We start from the raw sequence: 18,881 nt of genomic DNA, 5'->3' as shown, positions 1-18,881 counted from the left end.
TCGCCCTTAAGCTAGAAAGCGATAACGCTATAGCCGTTATAACAGGCATCTAACTTAAGGAATAGTGGTTTTTCTAGGCGGTGGTAATAGAGAAACTCCTGGTTATATAAGTGTTCCTAGAGCAACCTAAAGGATTTGAGTTCTTCCTTGGTTAGGGTAAACTTAATAGCGGAAGTGACCGCTTTCCAGGCCTTTTTAGCTTTCCTAGGCTTAAGCTTTCCTTCTTCCTATATAGCGGCCATTAGCGCCGTCTTCTATACCTAAAGTGGCCTTACCTTTGTATCGAACTATAGGATGCCTTTCCTAAGCTATCTAGCTATTCCGAGGTAGTGCTCTAGACTATTAAGCGTGTCTAGGAACTTTAGCTTCTTGAAAGCGGCAATATAGTTATCGGTTTTGGCGATGCCTTCGCTATTTATAACGTACCTAAGGAGCCTTATAGCTAGGTAGCCTATAAATGATTTAGGCGCCCTAATATAAATATAAGCCTTGTCAAGGATTTTATAAATAGTATGTAGGTATTTAAGGTATTCTTCCTCCGTTTTGCTAAAGATGATGATATCGTCGATATATACCTTGACAAAATGGCAATGTTTTAGGAAAAGTCTATCTATATAGCATTATATAAAGGCTGGTATATTCTTGAAACCTATAAGCACTATGTTTGATTTCTCTAGGCTACGGTAGCTTATAATAACTATACGGTCGCTATACTCCTTGGCTATAGGGAGCTAGTAGAAAAATCCTGAAGTATCTAAGGCTATAAAGAATTTATTACTAACTATAGCGGTTATAATATTATCTTAGTCAGGCAGGGGATAAACATCTAGGACCGTGATTATATTTAATGGTTATAGGTTAACTATACTTCGGCTTTTCTTAACCTCTACCCTAGGCCTTTTGGAAACTTTCCTCTATATAATGAAGGCTAGGTACGCGATTAGGGTTAGCTCGTCTATAAAGGTAAATCTTCTAGATGCCTAGAGTTGGTTATAATACTTGTCAAGGGCCTCGTGGTCCTCGAGTCCTATTAGGTATAGTCTGACCGTATAGACTTACTTTTGCCATCTGTTAACCAGATTGATTTGCATTTTCTAGTGTTCTGGTATTAATACGATTCCCCTGTCCTAGTAGAGGTCGTATTTATCTAGAAGTTTCTTTACCTTAAGTGTAAATTTAGGGTTTACGTTAGCAATACTAACGCTATCCTTGCTTTTGATAGCTGGGATATCATTAGGTTTCTTAATGCTATATAATGGGGTATAAAAGCTTATCGTGTTTGGTAGAAGTTTCTAGTCGCCATTGGTATCTTCTTGGTAATAAACGTACTAGGCTTCTTCTAGCCTCCTCTTTAGCTCTTACTTGGTAATTCCGTCCTAAACTTCGGCCTATATATTTTCTATATCTGTTACGCTAATCTATATAGTAGTGTCCTCTCCTAAGTATTCTGATAGATAGCTAATCTTATCTCCTTTTTGGATGATTATAGGGGTATTAGTGTCATTCCGGACGATTATTACCCTAGGGGTACGCTAGGTAACTATAGCGTCCTAGATTCCTTTTTGGCTAGTGGTAAAATGAAAGTACTTGTCCTCTAGGAGGTTGTTAGGTAGTAGAATAAAGTATATCTTAAGTAGCTAGGTAGAGTATATAGGTATAACGGTATACTAGGCGGTAGTGACTTTCTAAGATAGAGGCTTAGGGTTCTTTTTTATAACGTCCCTATAGACCTTTATATTGGCTAATGATCTAAAGGTATAGATACCCTTGACAAAGTTAATCTTGATATTATAAGCGGTTATAAAGTCGGTGCCTAATAGTATCTTTAGAGTAAGTTTATCGATGACATCGGCTGTAACGTAGATATACCTGTTAATAGGTATGTTCCTAGCCTCCCCTGGGATATAGAAGTTAAATTTGACCTGTTTACTAATCCTAGTCTTCGAATTAACTCCCTTAAGGGTATAGGGTTTGCCCTTAATCTATCGGGGATTCTTTGCCTATTAGGTAATCTATATCTGGTTAATCAGGTTAGTTAAACTACCTATATCGAAACAAATATCTATAGTTTGGTCTCCTAGGTTAGCTTAGACTAGAATACAAGGGTAGGATGTCTTTCTTGTCTAGCGAAAGGGTATTTCCGTGCTTAGGTTTGCTTTAACGACTTAGCTAGGTTCGAAAGAGAGTAGGGTAGTTTCCTATAGCGCTTCCGTAGACGGTTCTGGCGGTATAATGGTACCTGACGATGTAGTCGCGGTTTCCGTGAATTCCCGTTCTGCCTAGGGAAGCTCTTCTATTAGTAGTTTAGGTAGGTATAGCTTCCTTCTATAATCCTAGTACAAATGATAGTATAGCTTTCCTTGACTTGTAAAGACCTGATCGCAAAGGTTATACCTATTATTGTCCTTCTAGTAGTGGTTTTCCGTGACGGTGGCAAGGAAATATACCTCTCCTTTACTAGCGTCCCCTTCGGTTTCTGACTTATAGTTATTAATTAGAAGGTAACTAGCGGCCTTAAGTTCTTTATATTTAGCTTTAGCTTTTTTATCCTCTCCTAACATTATTACTATATTATAGTAGTAATAGGTACTATCCTTATTAATACGCTTCTAGCTATAGTAGTAGAACCGTCTAAAGTAGGGATTCTAGTTACTATATCTACCCTTTTCCTAGGCTCTAGTACCCTATAGGTAGCCATTTCTAACTTAGTCATTATACTCCTTTGGTCGAGACTCCTAGTTACGGCTTTGGAATCGCTCCTCTTATAGGAGATGCCTATATTTCTATTCCTCCCTTCTCCTATAATGGTTGGTCTAGTACTACTAACCTTGACTACCCTTTTAAAGGTTAGTATATAACTAATTAGCTTGTTCCTTATTAATATTATCGCTATTATTACTATTAGGCCTATCTAAGGTTTTATCGACATTGAATATAGCTACCTTCCTTGACCTCTTTTCGGCTCTAAGTTCCTCTAAAAGAGCTTCCTATTTTTTAGAGGTATAGAGGAGGTACTAGTTAATGGTGTCTGTCTCGTATAGCTTAGGGTAGAGCTTATAGAGTAAGGGAGTTATTACTAACTAGAGTCTGGTTAGAAGCTAGTGGTTTGTCTTGTCTCCCTAGACTCGAGTATAGTAGAAGAGGTCTATAACGAATTTATAGATAGATTTGCCTAAGGCTAGGTTATCTTCGATATAGCTATTCTAAACTAGCTATTAACCTATTTAATTAAACTAGATGCTAAATCGTTCCTTAATCCTTTAGAGCTATATCTCTATACTTAAGTATAAGGTCTCCTTCTTAGTTAGTAATAGTTATTACTTATACTATTATAAGGCTAACCTATAGAATAATACCTATAGGTTATTTTATAGGAGAAGCTCCTTAGAAACGTTTCCTCTAACTATATTATAGATATATTTAATCTAGAGATTAGTATTAGTATAATAATAGATCTTCTTATAATAGAAGATTAACTAGCCGTTTATAATCTTTTAGTTAATATCTAGCTAAAGTAGGCTAATATCGGTAATCTTCTAGGCTTAGTCTATTACTAGTTATAGTACTATATATACTAGCTATAGCTAAGGAGAATGTCATAGAAATATACATATAGATGCTATCTAGGCCACCAGCATAGACAGACTAATCAAGCCGAAGGAACGGAAGGACTAATCACAACATAAGAAGCGCTATAATCACTACGCTCACTAGTAATCAGGATGATCACCACTATACAATCACTCACGATCACCGTGATTAGGAATAATCACCAGGGTTATATATATATATAGATAGTCACTCGTTACAATAGACTCTAGAGTTCACTAGTAATAGCAACTCACAATTATAGTACTCTTAAATAGCATCGTACTATTATAAAGAGACAACTCTATTATTATAAACCCTTTAGCTTTACCAAATCCCTTAGACGACCTATACACTTGTCCCGCGTCACTTACCTTTGTCTGAACCCTTTTAGAAAAAGTCTGAGTTAGGTTCGTTATATATTGCTATCACTCCCTTTGTTCTGTCATGGTTCAGAACGGAGGTGACTTCGACCTCGACATCGATATAGCTACTAGCGTTACGGCCAAATAGCTGCTCGCCTAGCTTGGTTAACTCTAGTAGCGAATCTAGGAGTTAGACTAGAGAGACAAGGCTACTTAAGCTCGAATCAAGGAACTCGAGAACGGTGAAAAGCACTTATAGAAACTGGTTAACAAGGCCTATACTAAAATCAAGGCGCTCGAGAACGCCAAAGTAAGCTATATTAAGATCGAACCGCCTAGCAAGTACGGAGGAACTAAGGAGGACCTTGTAGGGTTTTTGACTAACCTCTGATCCTACTTCCGGCTTAATGATAATAAGTTTCTAGATAATAAAGCTAAAGTCCTCTACGTAGCTATAAGACTAGAGGGCAAGGCACTTAGATAGTTCGAGCCCATATAGAACGACTATCTTATTAAAGAGGATAAAGACAACTAAGATATATTTATATAGGTAGTCTTTTAATCCTACGACCGTTTTGAAGAAGAGCTTTAGAAGGTCTTTAGCGACAAAGACAAGAAGATTTATATATAAGAAAGGCTTGCTAATCTCTGATAGACTAAGTTAGTAGCCTCCTACGCTATATGGTTTAGATAGGATATACTTAAGTCTTAGCTTAATAATAAGGTATTAATATAACTATTTTATAATAGCTTAAAGGAAAAGGTTAAAGACGAGCTATATAAGTATAACTAGCCTAAAACTCTAGACAAATATATTATATAGGCTATTAGAATCGACGATCGGCTCTATATATAAGAGTAATGGAAACAAGGTTAAATAAATAGAACTATAGTTAAGGCTAATAATAAGAAAAAGCAAGCGTATATTAATACCTTATATAGGATATATCCCGGAGCTATAGATATAGATATAGTATAGAAGTAGGACAAGAAGAAGACGGCCAAAGACAAGTCTAACGCTACCTACTATAACTATAGAAAGAAAGGACACTATAAGTGAGAATATCGAAGCCTAAAGAAAGACTAGAAACTAGTCCTAGGAAAGGAAACTATGGTTATTGACGAGACTAAAGACATCGTCAAAGTAATAGCTATAAGCTATAAAGATAGGGATAGTAATATAGATAGTCTCGAATACAATAATAATAGCGAAGACGAATAGATGCCGTACTCCGAACTAGTTACTATAGACCTAGAAATAGGTATTGCTAAATAGGATATAGTAGGGGAGTATATACTACCGATTTCGATTCTCCTAGTCTTAAGGCAGTAGGGTTTTATAGTTATATAGAGGCGGGATAGATCGTAGATAACCGATACCTAAGGAGTTGACCGACCCGGACTGAATATCCTATTCCTTTAGGAACGGATCGAATAGTACCGTAACGAAGTTTTCCGGCTTAATACGGAGTTATACGAACGAGATAGATACCTAACTCGACTTGCCTAGTAGAGCGATAAGATAAGGGATGAAATAAGGGAACTCCGACGTATCGTAGAAACTATCAAAGGGGAATAGCCTATAATATATAATAGACCTAATAGTTATACTAAGCATTTTAATAATTAGTAACTTAGTTATAACGTATAGAACCCTAAGTACTAGTTTATATATATAAACTACAGAAAAGACGAACGTATATAGGAAAGCTATTAGAAGAAATATTCCTATCTTAGTATTAGGGTACTTATAATCTATATATAATAGGAAGGATTTGGAAAAGAATTCTAATACCTTCTAGGCGACATTATACGACTATACCCTCGATATAAGGTATATATATAAGTGCCCTAGTTCTAGTATATAATATATAAATGCCGATACTACTTCCGTAATAAATTTGAAAACAATTACTAGCTGACCTGATAGGAAAACGGGAACAGAAGTTTACGCCTTGTAGAATAGGTCTACGACACGGGAAACAGAGCGGCCAAATTACTCTAGAAGATCGAAACCTAGAGTCTAGAAGGCATTACGATGGTTCTAAGACGAGCCTAGCCTAGGTACTATAGAATAGGACAAGATATATAGGACTTATACTAGAGTAATGATTATCTTTATTACAAGGATAAAAAGAAATCGCGAATTCGGGAGCTTTAGATAAAGCTATAGCGCGTACGATGGAAAGTAGAACGGACCTAATGGTAGGAAGCTATAAGCACTTAATGGCTTATAGAAATGAGTACGATTAACGAAGCCGCTATTAGCCAAATAATCGAAGAGGTTAATATTGACCTAGGAAATGGGTTAGGGCCCTTTAAGGGGCCCAAAAACTATTAATGCCTATATAATAACGAGTAGTAGCGTAGTATAGGAGGAACTAGTATAAGAGACCACTATATCGAGACCTCCTAGTAGAAATATAGGAAATCGCCGTAATCTTTGGATAACAATAGTAAGACAAGCGACTATAGATAACGGCGTAATAGAAGTAGTACGAAATACTCGTACTAATAGATAGTAAAGCAGAGATAAACCTAATTTTGCCGATACTTGTAAATTAGCTACAGATACCCTAGAGAATAAAATAGAAGTATAGTATAGTTAAAGGGCTATTCCTAATATAATAGGTATATAGGGAGACCGAACTAATCGATATCACTATAGTAGGGAAGATTATAGTAGTTATATTTAGCATTATAGATATAGGTAATAATAAAGATATAATACTAGGACTACTATAGCACGAAGACTATAACCTAGATATTAGCTAGAAGAATGGTAGCTACCTGCGACCCTAAATAGAGTTATATTTGACTAGCAAGATAGGGAGTATATAAGGATCGCGAATAGACGATACTCAAGGGAAGGCATATCCTATAGATCTACTATAAGAGATAGGTAGTAGTAGGCAGACCACTATAGACTCTAGAAGAAGCGGTATAATAACATCGACACTATAATAGGAGGAACAAGCCGAACCGCCAATAGCTATTCTCTCTGTTAACGTATATAGAACACTATAACTAGAATAGTAGATCGAGATAGGAGAAATCGCTAGTATCGCTATAGACAGAACCAAATTCGTATACTATTAGAAAACCGAGAAACGAGACAAGACTAGGGAAGTACCAAAGGAATACAAAGGACACCTAGCATTCGAACCGAAATACCTAGAAGGACTACTAGAACACGGCCTATAGGATCACGAGATCAAGCTTAAGGAAGGAGTACGATTAAAGTTCTTTAAGATCTACTATATAAGCTAGATATAGAACGAAGAACTTAAGTGATATCTGGAGGAGAACCTTTAAAGAGGATATATCTGCCTATCGATATCGCTAGTAGGCTACCTAATCCTATTTATACCTAAGAAAGACAGAAAGCTATGGTTATATGTTGACTATCGGTAACTTAATAAATAGACCGTGAAAAATCGATACCCGTTACTGCTAATCTTACGGTTCCGAGATTAGTTAGCAGGAGCCTAATATTTTATACGTCTTGACTTACCATCGGCCTATAACTATATATAGATTAAAGAAGGCGATAAGTGGAAAACGGCCTTTAGGATACCCTATAGCTATTACAAGTACCTTGTTATACTATTCGGACTTATAAACGTACTGGTAATGTTCTAAGCCCTAATTGATCAAGCTATCTACCCCTTTCTTGACAAATTTACGGTATATTATCTTGATGATATACTTATCTTCTCTAAGACGATAGATGAATACCGGAAGTATATGAGAGTAGTACTAGATATATTATATATATATAAGCTATTAGTTAACAAGGAAAAGAGTAAATTCTATATTAGGAAGACGGTGTTTTTAGGATATAAGATATCCCTAGGATAAATTTGGATAGAACCCTTAAAGGTTAAAGCTATCAAGAATTAGCTATGACTAATGTTAGTTACGGAAGTACAAAGTTTCATTAGATTTATAAACTTCTACCGGATATTTATTAGGAACTTTAGAGCGATCGTATAACTATTATACGAGCTTACTAAGAAGAACGCTAAGTTCTAATAGGAAGAGCGATACGAGTAAGCATTTATATAGATTCGTGACGCCATTACCAAGGATCTAGTACTAGTACTACTAGACCCTAAGAAGCTATTCGAGGTAGAAACGGACGCTTTAGACTACGCCATTGGAGGATAGTTAGGATAACGAGACGAACAAGGGAAGCTATATCCTATAGCCTTCTTTTCAAAGAAGCTCGACGGACTATATCTTAATTATCTAATCTATAATAAGGAACTACTTATAATTATTGAAGCTTTTAAGGAATAGTGACTATACCTTAGTAGTACAATTAAACTAGTATAAGTATATACAGATCATAAGAATTTACGGTACTTTACGATAACAAAGGAGCTTAATAGACGACAAATACGGTAGGTAGAATTCCTCGCGGAATTTAACTTTAAGATCTGCTATAAGAAAGGCAAAGAGAACGTATAAGCGGACGCTTTAAGCCGATGAACGGATCACACGGAAGGACGAATGGAAACAACGCTACCGTTGTTCAAGGAACGAATAGACGGAACGCTACATTACAAAACGTAGATACCTATGGAAGATGATCTACTTAACTCGTTCCTAGAATGTTACGTAATCTTTCGAGAAGAAAGGATCAACGAGGTATAGTATCAAGTAGCACCTAGACTAGTAGTACCTAACGGAGTGGAAGAAAAAGATAGGAAACTCTAGTACCGAGGCAAAGTATATATCTACGATAAAGACTAATAGCTACGAATGATTTGAGAACTTTACGAGTCGAAACTCGGAGGATACAAAGGAGTTACGAAGACTATCGTATAAGTTAAGAAACACTATGACTTCCTATAGCTAACGGCACGAGTTAAGGAAGTCGTATAGAGCTATAATATCTGTAATCGAAGTAAGACGGTACGATATAAGCTGTATAGGCTACTTTAGCCACTGCTAATAGCTGACAAACTATAGAGTTTAGTTATAATAGACTTTATTACAAAGCTACTAGAATCTAAGGATATAGCTATAGGAGTAATCTACGATAGTATTCTTACTATAGTAGATTGCCTGACTAAATAGGTATACTTCTTTCCCTATAAGGAGTCCTAGATAGCTAAATAGCTAGTAGATATAATCTATTGGCAAGTTATATTAGTATACGCTTGGCTACAAGAATAGATTACTAATAGAGATACTAAGTTCGTATCGAAGTTCTAGTAAGCGTTAATATAACGATTAGATATTAATAGCAAACTGTCAATAGTATATTACCTATAGACTAATAGATAAACGGAACGATTAAACCAAGTTATTAAGTAATACCTCTATTCTTACGTTAACTACTAGTAGGATAACTAGGTTATATTACTACTAATAGTATAACTTGCCTATAATATAACGCCGATAGAAATAACTAAAGTTATATCGTTCTTTACGAACTACAGATACAAAGTAGACCTAAGGTAAGGACTAGAGGTTATAGTGCCAAGAGCGGTAGTTAAAGCAGAGCAGACATATATACTATATAAGAAACTTAAAAAGGAACTCGAGTTTGTTAGAACTAGAATAAAGAACTACTACGACAAATATAGGCTCGAGGGACCTTGCCTAGAGAAGGGAGACAAAGTCTATCTAATTATACGAAACCTACGAACCAAACGACTAAACACAAAGCTAGACTTTAAGAAGGTCGGACCCTTTATTATCAAAGAACAAATCTCGACATCTAACTATCGACTATCGTTACTATTATCTATATAACTACAGACAGATATTTTTTATATTTCACTTCTCGAACTAGTATTAAAAAACGCCAAGATCGCTATAAATATTAAAGCAAAGGATAAAGAGGAAGAATAGGATATCGAAGAAATCCTAGATTTATATATCATTAACGCGGAACTATAGTATCTAGTTAAATAGCTTGATTTTAGAATAGAAGATAACTTATAGGAACTAGTTAAGAACTTAAACTACCTTAAGAAACTCGAATAGTTCTATCGGTAGAACCTGGATTAGCCAAAGGCAAACCTAGGACAGAATTGAAGATAGCGCCCTAGTTAATAACGTTAACGCTACCGTTAAGCTACACGTCCAGAACGGCCTCCGATTCCTACCGTTCTACCGCCTCCAATTCGTCTAGATCTGATAAACCCCGTGTAACTATATCTGCCCCCTTCTCTACCAAAAACTCTCGTTACTTACGAACCCGAGTCAAATAGGCTAACGCCTTAGAAGCTTTATATTAGTATTCTTGTAGCAAGGCTTTAGCCTCTTTCTCTTTAGCCTTTAAATAACATTACTTATATATAATACGATTTACTATGCTACGATTAGTAACGTACCTTTGTAAGGGAACGAGAACCTATAAGAAGAAACTAGAACGCTAGAACCATTGTAAGAATAACCCTGACGTATATAAGCCTCGTAGTAACGAGATTTTTTAATCATTTTATATACTTGGTTATACTCTACGTAATAGGAATACGCTATCATTACGAACCTATAATTAGAAATAAACTAAGCTAGACACTTATAATAAATAGATGCTTAGGACCTATACACGTTAGATAATATGATTGACAGTGTAAAGGATAATAAGGAGCTAAGGAGAAAAACACGTATAAAGATCGCAAAGGATATTAGCGCTATTTAAGATGGCCTAAGGAGGGCTTTCAGGTCGAAAGCCTTGAAGGAGGGGCATCGTATTACGGAAATATATATATAGATGCCGTCTAGGCCACCGGCATAGACAGACTAATTAAGCCGAAGGAACGGAAGGACCAATTATAACATGAGAAGCGCTATAATCACTATGCTTACCAGTGATTAGGATGATCACCACTATATGATCACTTACGATCACCGTGATCAGGAGTGATCACTAGGGTTATATATATATATAGATAGTTACTCGTTACGGTAGACTCTAGAGTTTACTAGTGATAGTAACTCACAATCATAGTACTCCTAAATAGCATTGTACTACTATAAAGAGATAACTCTGTTGTTATAAACCCTTTGGCTTTACCAAATCCCTTAGATGACCTATATACTTGTCCTACGTCACTTACCTTCGTCTAAACCCTTTTAGAAGAAGTCTGAGTTAGGTTCGTTATAGAGAACCGATATCTACTTAGTTAGTTATAACGTTTCGAAGAAGTCTAACTATTACCCTCTAGAGTAGTCTTATAATTATTTCCTCTATTAGGTCTAATGGTAAGAGGGGTATATATCCCCTTATAGGGTTATCCCTTACTAGTATTAGCATTATTATTAGTAATCCTCCTATTAGTTAGACTATTAGCTAGGGGTTTTATAAAGGTCCTTACTAAGGTTCTTCCCTTTCTAGAAGTTCCCTTAGTATATTAGTTATAATTATAGTTTAAGTAGCTCTAATAGGTCTATTTAGTATCTAATTATCCTATTTACTTAGACCTACTAGGTTTAGCTTAGTCCTTAGAGTCTCTAGTAGATCTAGTAGGCCTATAGGTAAAGTTATCCTTTATAGGGCAGTTTCTAGTAATATAGTAAATTATTAAACTAGGTCTTTAGGACTTAGCATTTTTAGGGTCTCTAAGGGTCCCCTATACTAGCTTTCCTCCTAAACTCGCGCTTTTGGTATAGCTCTTACTACTAATAGTAATAGTAGAATAAGAGCTTCGTTTAAGAGCTAGGGAAGGAGTCTTATAAAGTGCCTAACGAGTCCTTTTAGGGTATAGTCATTAAGAGTCTAGGATTCTAGGTAATCCTTATCTATTAAGTGGTTATAGAAGTCCTAAGCGTAAGTAAAGTGGTTATCGGCCTCCTCGAGAGATACTACTAGCTTAAGGAGTTAAAGGTCCGTTAGAGAGAGCTTCTAAACCTAACGCCGGTAGGCGTTCCTAATGACGAAGCAGTAGGTCTAACGCGCTTACCGTAGTTTAGACTCATTTATCGGTTCTTAATAGTATTAGTATTACTATCGTTTTTGACTATTTAGGCGTCTGCTTGGAGCAGAGGGATATAGTCGCTTGACTCGGGTAAATGGTCTCCTATAGCGCTTAAACGCGAATGGTAACGAAGATCGTAGATTCGAACCGATAGTAGGTATCACTTACTATAGCTCGATAGCTATAAATGACTATAGCTTGGACTAGCTATAAGATACAATACTATAGTGGTATTTACACTATAGGCGGCACTCCTAGACTAACGGGTATAGTCTGTAGAAGTGGTGATAAGATACGTTGATTCTTCTAAGTGCTAGAGGCACTTGGGGATGCTGTCTAAATATATGTCTATGACCCCTGGCTTATTATCCCTGTTGGTGGGTCTGTCGGATCTGACCTATTAATAGCCGTATACTGTAACAGCGTGGCTCCAAATTCGAGCTTTAATTAATATTTGTTATCGTTGGCGTTCTGGTAAACGGAACTGCGGTGTATATATACTTATATGATGGTTGTGAAGGGATTGTTAAGGAGATTTGGCGTTTTACCTCAGAGACGAAAACAGGAGAACATTTCAAGAAATGGAAGGTTGCTAACATTGGTGCTCCGCAAATGACCTGTGGGAGGAGCCGTGCCCCTGTTGTAGCCCAAACGGGTAATTAAGTCTATGATCCCTGTCGTCGGTGCTACGGAACGAATCCGATTTTTTCGGGTTGTTTCCGGCCGCCGACGGTCTTGTCAATGCTCCCTCCTTCATCAGAACCAAAGGTGGCATGAGGGTGAGGGACGTTGTTCTGTTGGAATTCCAGCTGTTGAGACCCCTGAAATGGCGTGTTCGGAGCTGTAGACCTAACCTCAATCCTCTCCCCCCTTTTTCTTTCCTCTGCACACCCCGTATCTCATGTGTAAATTATAACCCGAGGTCCTGCTGCTACTACTACTACTACTTCGGCGTCATCCCGAACTATGGCCTCAGAACGACGCAGCGAGCGCGTCGAGCAGCGGCGACGGAGAAAGATCCCTCTGGCGTGTGAGCCGTGCCGCGAGCGCAAGTCGAGGTGCGACGGGGCCAAACCGATCTGCTCCACCTGCCAGCGCCGGTCACTGTCGCTCCACCACTGTGTCTACACCCTTGAGAATGCCCGGACGGCAAGCAACGAAGCGTGAGCGTTCCGTCCCCATCTCGACTTGACTTGGTGCTCTTCTCGCTGACACGGGCCCCCTTCTTTCCTCCTTGTTGTGCCCCGACAGCTACATCAAGGTCCTCCATGACCGGATCCGCCGCCTTGAGAAGACGTGCACAGCCCACGGCCTCCCGATCCCGCCGCTGGACTCCACAGAGGAGGCCGAGGACGCGTCCGGGCCGCCGCCGGCGACTCTGTCTCCGTCCCCGCTCCATCCCGGGAAGCGGCCGAGCGAAACTAGCATCCCGGTCCCGAGCCGGGCCCATGGCCTCCGGGACCATGACTCTCCGCCGAACCTACGACTCCAGGTCACGGTGACGTCGCCGGACCACGAAAGGCTGGAGGCCACCGAGTCGACGGCCGGCGTGACCGCCATGGGCACCGTTACCACGGAGGACGACGTGTCGCAGGCGTTTGAGGCGGCTAACGAGTTTTACGGGAGCTCCTCGGCCGCCTCCTTCATGAAGGAGGCCTACACATCGGTCAAGCCACAACGGCCGCGGCACCAGGAGGCCAACCAGGCCAACCCGGCCAACGTCCCCGCCTTCTCTGTCAGCTTTGCGCGGTCCGGCCCCCGCGGGAGGGCCCAGTTCGCCCAGGCGGACAAGTTCGCCCTGCCCCCGCGCCACCTCGCCGATCACCTGCTGAGCCGGTTCTGGGAGCGCGTCTACTGGCTGTACCCCCTCTTCGACAAGGCCACCTTCCTGCGGGCGTACGAGAGCCTCTGGCGGCCCTCACACGAGCAGCCGGCGGAGCCCTCCCTCCCGGGCCTCGGGCTGGGGAGCAGCCCCGGGGCGGACGCGGGGACCATCGTCTTCCACAGCGCCCTCAACACCATGTTCGCCCTCGGCGCCCAGTTCTCCGACCTCAGCCTCGGGGACAAGGCCTCGGCCATCGAGACCTTCTTCAACCGGGGCAAGGCCTTCGTGGGCCTGGACTTCATCGACATGCACAACGTCGGCGTCGTCCAGGCGCTCCTCCTCATGGCGCTGTTCCTCCAGAGCACGCCGTTCCCGAGCCGGTGCTGGAACGCGGTCGGCCTCGCATGCCGCGTCGCTCAGGGGCTCGGCCTGCACACGGACACGGACAGGACGTCGCGGCCGCCGCTCGAGACGGAGATCCGAAGGCGGACCTGGCACGGCTGTGTCATCTTGGACATGTAAGTAAAGAAGAAAGAAGAAGTGATTACCTCTTATTCCCAGCCTCTCTCTCTCTCTCTCTCTCTCTCTCTCCCTCTTCCCCCTCCATCTGTGCTTTGTTTTCTAACCTTGGCACGCTCGCCCGTTATCACACCAATTTGCAGGATCGTCAGCATGACTTACGGGCGGCCGACGATGACGGCCCATCTGCCGGACCTGCCTCTTCCTAGTACCGTCGAGTTCGGAGAGGCTACACTCGAGACCCCCCGGCAACACGGAGCGGGTCCACAAGACGACGTCCCCTCCAAGATGTGTTTCTACGTGGAGCACATCCGACAATGCCGCATCCTCGGCGAGATCCTCTCCAACGTCTACCAACCCTCCGCCGGCGGAACGGGGAGCGGCCCGCCGTGGTGGTTCGACCAGAAATCGCGCGGCATGGACGCCATCTCGGACCTGGACGCCAAGCTCTCCCGATACGAGAGAGAGCTGCCCCCCATCATGTCCTGGACCTCACCGTGCGACATCAGCGGCCTGGACAAAGACCGCCAGCTCGTCATTGCTGCCCAGAGGACCGTTCTCCGGGGAAGGTAGGCCCGGCCCCTTCCTCTCTCTCTCCGCCTCCTCCGCCTCCCCCCCCCCCCCCCCTCCTTTTTATTCTCACCCATTCTCCCCACTGGAACGCACACCCGCACACGCCCGCACGTTGCCTGCGCGCAATGCGACATTGACTACCTTAGCTAGCCTGACGGGATTGAATAACTAACCTGACTAAATCCTTCTCGATGTATTTAGCTTCCTCTACCTCCGCCTCATGCTCCACCGCCCGATCCTGACGCAGCTCTGCGCCAACAACACGGAGCCGAGTCCGGGCACGGGCACGGGCACGGGCACGGGCACAGAGCCGAGCTCGCCGGCACGGCAAGGTGCTGCGGTCCCCGCGACGGCCGGCCAGGAGCTCTTCACGTCTTTTGCGGCCGGTTGCGCCCGGATCTGCCTGGGAGCCGCCATGGACCTCATCGAGCTGGTCCACAGCACCTACCTGACCAACACCACGGGCGGGTGGTGGTGGGACGGGCTGTGTAAGAACCCGCCTTCCCGTTTTCTTTCTTTCTTTCTTTCTTTCCCTCTTTCTTCCGAGTCGATTGCTAACCGCGGACGCGCAGATGCCTTCACGGCCGGCCTGGCCGTCATCGTGGGGTACCTCTCGCCCCCGCTGCTGGCGTCGCTCGATAGGCACCGCCTCGAGAGGTCGTGGATGCTGTGCCAGGGCATCCTGGCGCACCTGACCTCGTTCAGCATCTCCGCCCAGCGGTCGCTGAGGCTGCTTCAGAAAGTCCACGCCGACGTCATGTCGCGGTCTTCAGGTGAGACCCTTTCCCCCACCCCTTTTCCTTCCGGCTTCTTTTCTTCCCCCCTTCCGGTCACCTACGAGCAAGAACAAACCAAGAGCCTGGAAAATCCCCCGAGAGTTTGGAATTGACCACGGACCTAACGTGATTATTCAATTATTAGCTGCCTCGGACAAAGACCAAGACCCGCCGCCGCCCCTGCGCCCTCCGGCGACGTCGGCTAATCATGACACCGCCACCACGGCGCATGCGGACGCGGCGGCCGGCTCGGGGCAGCAGGGGCCCGCCACGCAAGCCGAGGAGGCGCCGCTGGATCTGGGCAGCAGTTTTCAGTTTCAGCTGCCCGCCGGTACCGACATGTTTGGGGCCGGGCTGATGTTCAACTGGGACCAGTCCCTTGACATGATCCCTGGCGGTCTGGGGATGGACATCTACCAGCAATTCATTAGCTAATTAGACCGGATAAATCGGTCACCCGCTCTCGAGGAGACCTTGGGACCTTGGGTGTGTGAGGGTTCGAGAATATCTCCCTGTTGTGACTTCCGTAGCAGGTAATATTTATCCTAATAATCCTAAGCATACTGGGGGCCCACCTGCCCCCTGAGTAATTACAGTCAACTTGGACCGTCGATAAAGTTCAGGATGTCAGGAGGCTTCTCGGAAATGATGAGAGTCATACTGATCATAATTACTCCTGGACGAGACATTTCATAGGCTCCCGTGGCCACTGCTGCTGTGATTGTTTTAATTAATACACCATAATTACATGTATCTCCTTGACGGACGGGAGCGCAGTCAGAATCTCTCTCTACCTTGGTCGTCTTACTCATAATAGCCATTTGGTCACGTCATCTAATTACCTATCCACCACCCCTTCGTCATGCGTCCAGCGAGAGTCTCGGTAATCAGCAATTGCAGCGCCCGATTCTTCCACCCGGGCAGCGCTGCCGCCCACCACGCCATCGAGGCGGCCCGTCGGGAGTTTGGGTTGTTTCTAGCCAGCACAGAGAGCAAACCTGCCGCAAGAATAGCGGTGACGGTCATGAGCCAACGGCCATAGCAAGACCTCCGGGGAATGACAGGATCCAATTTACCCTGATACATAATTAATTAACGAATAATTAATCAGATGGTGTCAGTTGGGAGAGCGGACAAAAAGAAGGGAAATGAGAGAGAGAGAGAAACAAAGACGACAGATGAGAAATATCAAAGAGGAACGCACCGTGTACTCCCAGTCCCGCCAGACGGGAAACAGGCTCTCGTACCAGTAGCGGGCCTGGCTCCAGGGGTAGGTCATGGCGTTCCAGGCCTTGCCGCCGGGCCGGCGGACGTAATACCAGCTGCTGCAGCCGGACGACCAGACGGTGCGGCGCAGGGCGCTCTGGATGCGGCGCGCGAACGCCTCCTCGGCGGGCCGCTTGAGGTTGACGACGGCGCCGGCGCGGCCGTCCAGGGCGGGCCGCAGCACGCGCAGCGCGTAGTTGACCGCGTTCTCGATCGCCATGACGGCCGAGGTGTGTCCCGTGGCGGTGTTGGGGCCTAATTGCATGCGGAGGGTTTGTGTCAGCCGGTTTGGTTAATTAATTACCTTGCTGTTTGTTTTTTAATCTCTCTCTCTCGTTTTATTTTTTTTAGACGAGAAAGAAAACGAAAAACCAAAACGAAAAAAAAAGGGGGGGAAGGGGGGATGCTCACCGAGAAGAAAAAACATGTTGGGGAACCCGCTGAGGGAGGTACAGTTGTACGCTTCGGGCCCGCCAAAGGACTCCCAGTGATGGGCGAGGGTCTCGCCGTCGCGGCCGACGACCTCGACGCCGGGGAGGTACTGGTTGGTGGCGAAGCCGTTGGCCATGATGATGACGTCTGCCTCGACGACCGCGCCGCTCCGCATGCGCAAGCCGTCCGGCAGGATCTCGGCGACGGGCTCGTCGGTCAGCGTGACGTTCTCGGCGTGCAGGGTCTCGAGGTAGCCCGAGTCGAAGATGCGCCGCTTGCAGCCGACCTCGAAGTCCGGGATGAGCATGTCGTGGTACTCGGCCGGGGCGGTCCGGCGCATGTACTCCTCCGCCCGTTCCCGCATCTTGCGCCGGTACCGCGCCCCGTCCTCGGTCAGCTTGAACCCCCTCCAGGACGCCTCGGCGAGTAGGTAGACGAGGAAGCGCTGCAGCGTGGTCAGGCCCGGGACGGCGGCCAGCAGGGCCCGGACGGCGCCGGGGATCCGCCGGTCGATGGGCGGGTAGACCCAGTGCTTGGACCGCACCACCTGGGTCAGGTGCCGGACCCGGCCCGCGATGGCCGGCACGATCTGGGCGGCGGTGCACCCGTTGCCGAAGAGGACGACCCGCTTGCCCGTCAGGTCGACGTCGGACCGCCACCGGGCCGAGTGGAACACGGGCCCGCGGAACCGCTCGAGTCCGGGCACGTCCAGCTCCCGCGGCTGCGTGAACAGGCCGGTCGCCGAGAACAGGTAGCGGCACTCGTGCACCAGCACGCCGCCTCTCCCTCCTCGCCCTCTCTCTTCCCTCTGGCCTTCCCCTTCCCCTTCCCCTTCCCCTTCCCCTTCCCCTTCCTCCCGCTCCCCCGTCTCGCCGCTCGGGTCCCGCTCGGTCCTCTCCGGCTCCGGCTCCGGCTCCGACTCCGGCTCCCGCACGCGCACCCAGAGGCGCCAGACGGCGCGGTCCTCGATCCAGACGCAGCGGAAGACGTCGGCGTTGAAGACCATGCCGTCGGTGACGCGGTAGCGGTCGGCGACACGGGCGAGGTAGGCGCGCAGCTCGGCGGCGGGCGGCAGCACGCGGGTCCAGGCCGGGTTGGGCGCGGAGAAGGAGTAGAGCGCGCTGGGCACGTCGCAGGCCGCGCCCGGGTAGTCGTTGACCAGCCAGGTGCCGCCGGGCCCCGGGTCGCGCGAGAAGAGCCGGAGGTGCCCGCCCTGTCCCCCCGCCGTCAGACCGTACCATCGGGCCAGCGTCGCGCCCAGGCAGATGCCCGAGAAGCCGGTGCCGATGCAGGCGAAGGTGCTGTAGCTTGGCCGATCCGCCTGGTGGACGTCATCCGGGTCGTTGGCGGAGGTGGATGTGGTATTAATATCATCGCTATTATCTCTCGGGGAAGTCATGGTGATGATGACCTTGAATGAAACCCACCGCCCTACCTTTTCCCCTGATCAGAAAATCTGGGGCTGGAATGAAACGGAGGAGAAGGGAACCAACACAACCAAGGAAGTAACCAGGCAAAATATGTAGGTAGTCTAATTAATTAATTTCCTACCTGATAATTAGGATATATGTTGTATTATGTATATATAGTACATACAGGT

The 18,881-nt window shown here is 45.0% G+C and overlaps 2 protein-coding genes across 2 annotated transcripts; one reads left to right on the top strand and one right to left on the bottom strand.

The window, feature by feature from the left end:
- Positions 1-12,856: 12,856 nt before the first annotated feature.
- Positions 12,857-16,018, top strand: P884DRAFT_302131 (fungal-specific transcription factor domain-containing protein; the record flags this gene model as incomplete). The annotated part of the gene is made up of 6 exons (XM_069444910.1): positions 12,857-13,053; positions 13,142-14,233; positions 14,378-14,803; positions 15,009-15,295; positions 15,380-15,580; positions 15,729-16,018. 6 exons carry the CDS (start codon positions 12,857-12,859, stop codon positions 16,016-16,018), a joined length of 2,493 nt encoding a protein of 830 aa, XP_069295047.1.
- Positions 16,019-16,417: 399 nt separating this feature from the next.
- P884DRAFT_207615 (uncharacterized protein) lies at positions 16,418-18,680 on the bottom strand (the record flags this gene model as incomplete). Its single annotated transcript, XM_069438803.1, has 4 exons — positions 16,418-16,660; positions 16,788-17,104; positions 17,261-18,080; positions 18,216-18,680. 4 exons carry the CDS (start codon positions 18,678-18,680, stop codon positions 16,418-16,420), a joined length of 1,845 nt encoding a protein of 614 aa, XP_069295046.1.
- Positions 18,681-18,881: the final 201 nt, after the last annotated feature.

Source organism: Thermothelomyces heterothallicus, assembly GCF_042370625.1.
Source record: "Thermothelomyces heterothallicus CBS 202.75 unplaced genomic scaffold P884_scaffold_24, whole genome shotgun sequence".
Classification (NCBI taxonomy): Eukaryota; Fungi; Ascomycota; class Sordariomycetes; order Sordariales; family Chaetomiaceae; genus Thermothelomyces; species Thermothelomyces heterothallicus.
This window is presented reverse-complemented; position numbering and strand designations above follow the sequence as displayed.